The 3597-nt window shown below is 54.0% G+C and overlaps 1 protein-coding gene across 1 annotated transcript; it reads right to left on the minus strand.

The window, feature by feature from the left end:
- Positions 1-264: 264 nt before the first annotated feature.
- On the minus strand, positions 265-1998 carry Upk2 (uroplakin 2). The gene is made up of 5 exons (XM_005347189.3): positions 1923-1998; positions 1403-1534; positions 1167-1305; positions 874-944; positions 265-572 (listed from the first exon to the last, which is right to left on the minus strand). Exons 1-5 carry the CDS (start codon positions 1996-1998, stop codon positions 436-438), a joined length of 555 nt encoding a protein of 184 aa, XP_005347246.1. The 3' UTR covers positions 265-435.
- Between the last annotated feature and the right edge of the window lie 1599 nt (positions 1999-3597).

Genomic DNA, 3597 nt, shown 5'->3' on the forward strand with positions numbered 1-3597 from the left:
GCAAAACTCACAGCCAGGCCTGGGACTTGGTGCTCTCTCCTCAACTGTCTGTCATTACCTTCTTCCTTGCTTGCCTCCCTCCTGGGAAAGTCATCCTGGGACTTGGGGCTAGAGAAACTGACAGACATCTGTCAGTGACATTGGTACCGTAAGATGTGCATAAGGGGAACCCACCAAAGGGAAACTCACACAGACGTGGTGGGCCAGCCTTTATTGTGAGAACTAAGCCCACAGAAGAGGAAAATCAGCTCTCACAGGATGGTAATGAGGGCATGGCAGGGAGTGTTGGAAGGCTGAGCGGGGAGAGGGACCCTTAGGAAAGGACTTAGTGGAGGGAGGCAGGGAGAGGGAAGAGAAGGCCCTGGAGAAAACCAGTTGAATTCTGGGAAAAGGCAGGCTGGACTTGGAGGAGCCTGTGCTGCAGGAGAGCCCTCCTCATTTTTGGGCACCCAGGCCCAGGGCAATGACGAGGCCCACGACCAACAGGAACATGGCCACAGACAGGAGCACTGTGATGACTACCATGCCGCCCGTCCGGGCCATTCCCAACTCGATAGATTCCATATTCCTTCCTGTCAGAAGAGAAAATCTTAGTGGGTTGGAGGGGTCCCTAGCAGGGCTCACAGCTTAGCCTGGCCAGCCAACCAGCCAGCAGGGCAGCAACAGCTATGGCCTCTCCCAGGGGTCACCAAGGAGATTTTCCTAGAGCACCGTTCCTCCTCACTAGGAGTCTTTAGCTCAGCAGACGGGTGAACAGGAGGTGGCCAGAGAGAGTGAGAGTCCTCTGAAAACAGCCTGCTCTAGGGGATAAAGCCCAGCGCTCAGGTGTGTAGACACTTGAGATGGGGGGGGGGGGATAGGCATTTGACTTACGAGGAAGCGTAGACATCGGGGTTTCTGGGCTGGACTCGGTGGTCGTCCCCTTCTGCACCCGGTAGGAAATGCTTTCGAGGTGGGAGTTGGGAGAAAGCAGAGTTCCCGGTAGGAATCTGGCATTTGCGAGGAGCGGTTCCAGCCCCCATCTCCATAGTTATGCCCCCCCCAACTGCGCCCTCCTGGGGTGGAGGCTCACATTCCGTACCCTTTAGCTGTGCCCTCTTCCTCATGCTTACCAGCATCCCCCAGCTTCTCTTTCTGTGTCCCACATGTGTGCATCTGGTACCTACTAGTATTTAGTTCCTGGGGTTAGGTTTGTCACTTGATATGCGCTGAGCCGCGTGACGGTGAAGCCAGCCCCACTGTCCACCACGCTCACCAGCTCCCTGCGCCCACGGCATGGAGGCACCACGAACACTGATTCCACCGCTAAGGGAAAATAGGAGCGAAAGGCAGGGTCGAGTGTCTAGCAGTGCCATGGAGAACGGGTTAACGGGAAAGATTAAACAGGTACCGGGAAGCTGACCTTTGCTGTCGTTGGCTCTCCGGACCGTCAGTGTGGCATTACCTCCCGTGAGGTGACATGGGGGCAAGGCAACTAGCAGGCTTTCTGTTAGCGCCGGAGACAGCAGCCCAGAGAGGCTTGAGATGTTGAAGTCTGTTGGAAAGTCAGGAGGGAATGCAGATGGAGTTAAGACTGACTCTCAACTCAGATCATTACAAAGGGCGCAGTCAGGACAGGCCCGTGTGACTCTGACCACAAGATGGCAGGCTTGAGCTGCAAATGGTGGATACGCTGAGCCGCCACGGAGACGGACTAGACTCTAGCAGCCAGTCAGTTCCCAGCCTCACCCACCCAGGCGAACTGCGGATTCTTCTCTACTCCGGGGTCAGGAAGAAGCCTAGGAATTTGTCAGCGGCTCACTACCATCGCTAGTCCTCAACCCCAGCCAGCTACGAGTGCTACGAGTTTGAGAGTCCTGGAAGAGACAGTGCTCCCTGTCTAGAGCTCTAAAACCCTCCTCACTCCCCCCAGAAACAGAGACCTGCAGCCCCCGGAGCCAGGACAGTCAGGAGACCCAGAAACAAGGGCAAGGTCTGGACAGGCAGCGTGGAGGTCATACTGCGCCGAGAGCTGGATCCTGGACCGAGCTGGGGCTTCCTGAGGCCAATGAGGCCCTGCCCCAGGGTGGCTGATTTTGTCTTGGGGTAGGAGGGGCTGCAGGGTGGGAATCCAGTCCAACTTGCCTGTCAGACACTGTAGCCTCAGGGAGGGCCCCCAGACAGGTTTTTCAGGATTGGGAGTTGGCCCTCAGGCCCAAAATGGGGTGCCCTGGCTTAGCTAGCTGCAGGGGAGGATGACTCCTTCTCTGAGAACTTCCATGTCTGAAACAGAGTTCCTCTATGTGTGTCTACAGCCGTGATAGGGGCTGCTTCTCCCCAAGGAGGTAGGGATCTTTCTAGGAGGGCCATGATTCTGAAGTTGCCCTGGTTTGTAGGGAAAACCCCAAGGATCGAAATGGCTCTGGTTAGTAAGAAGGGAAGAGAGGGAGATTGGTTGTGCGGGGTGGGGATAGCAGAACCAGAGTTCCTAGTGTTGACTCCGGCCCAAGACAAGTTGAGGGTGTCAGTGGGAATCTTCCGATTTCTCCAGAGGGTGGGGACAAAGGAGGTGAGAGACAGCTTCCAAGGAGGTCGATGTTGAAGTCCAGCACAGATGTCGGGCTCTGGTGTAGACACAGATAGACTTGGGCAGCAAACATTGGTCCAGCTGGTGGAGAATAAAGAAGAAAAATCTCAGGAAACAAGAGACAGGCAGATCCTGAGTTCCAGGCCAGCCTGGGCTACACAGTGAGACCCTGTCTCAAGTCAAGCAGAGTATAGTGGTGCACACCTTAATCCCAGCACACTGGAGGCAGAGGCAGGTGGATCTCTGAGTTTGAGGCCAGCCTGGTCTACGGAGTGAGTTCCAGGACAGCCAGGACTACGCAAAAAAATCTTGTCTCAGCCGGGCGGTGGTGGCACACGCCTTTAATCCCAGCACTCGGGAGGCAGAGGCAGGCGGATCTCTGTGAGTTCGAGACCAGCCTGGTCTACAGAGCTAGTTCCAGGACAGGCTCCAAAACCACAGAGAAACCCTGTCTCGAAAAACCACAAAAAAAAAAAAAAAAAAAAAAAAAAATTTTCCAAAAAAAAAAAAAAAAAAAAAAAAAATCTTGTCTCAAGAAAAGAAAAACCAAACAAAAATCAGGGCTGGAGAGATGGCTCACTGGTTAAGAGAACTCAGTATTCTCCTAGGGGACTGAGTTCAATTCCCAGCACCCACATGACAACATGTTCACAACTGTCTGTAGCTTCAAGATCTGACACCCTCACACCGACGTACATGCACGCCCAATGCACATAAACCAAAATAATAAATAATTTTAAAAAAAGACCCCCGAATCAACTAGAGCAACAACAAACACCCTCAAGTCAAAATGAGCCAGTGACAAGGAGAGAGGCCCAGGGGTGCAGCTCAGTGGAAAGGTACATGAGGCATGGGTTCCCATCCACAGTACACAAGACCAGCACTGTTTCCTGGTGTCTCCCACCCCAGGCTAAATGAGAGAGTAAATTTGCCAGCTAGAGGGAGAGGAGAGCGAACCGCTCAGAATGCTGGGCAGGGGCTCTGCATGCCCTCACTCCCAGCATGCCCCCAACAGCCATCTTAAGTGGCGC

Source organism: Microtus ochrogaster, chromosome 5, assembly GCF_000317375.1.
Source record: "Microtus ochrogaster isolate Prairie Vole_2 chromosome 5, MicOch1.0, whole genome shotgun sequence".
NCBI lineage: Eukaryota > Metazoa > Chordata > Mammalia > Rodentia > Cricetidae > Microtus > Microtus ochrogaster.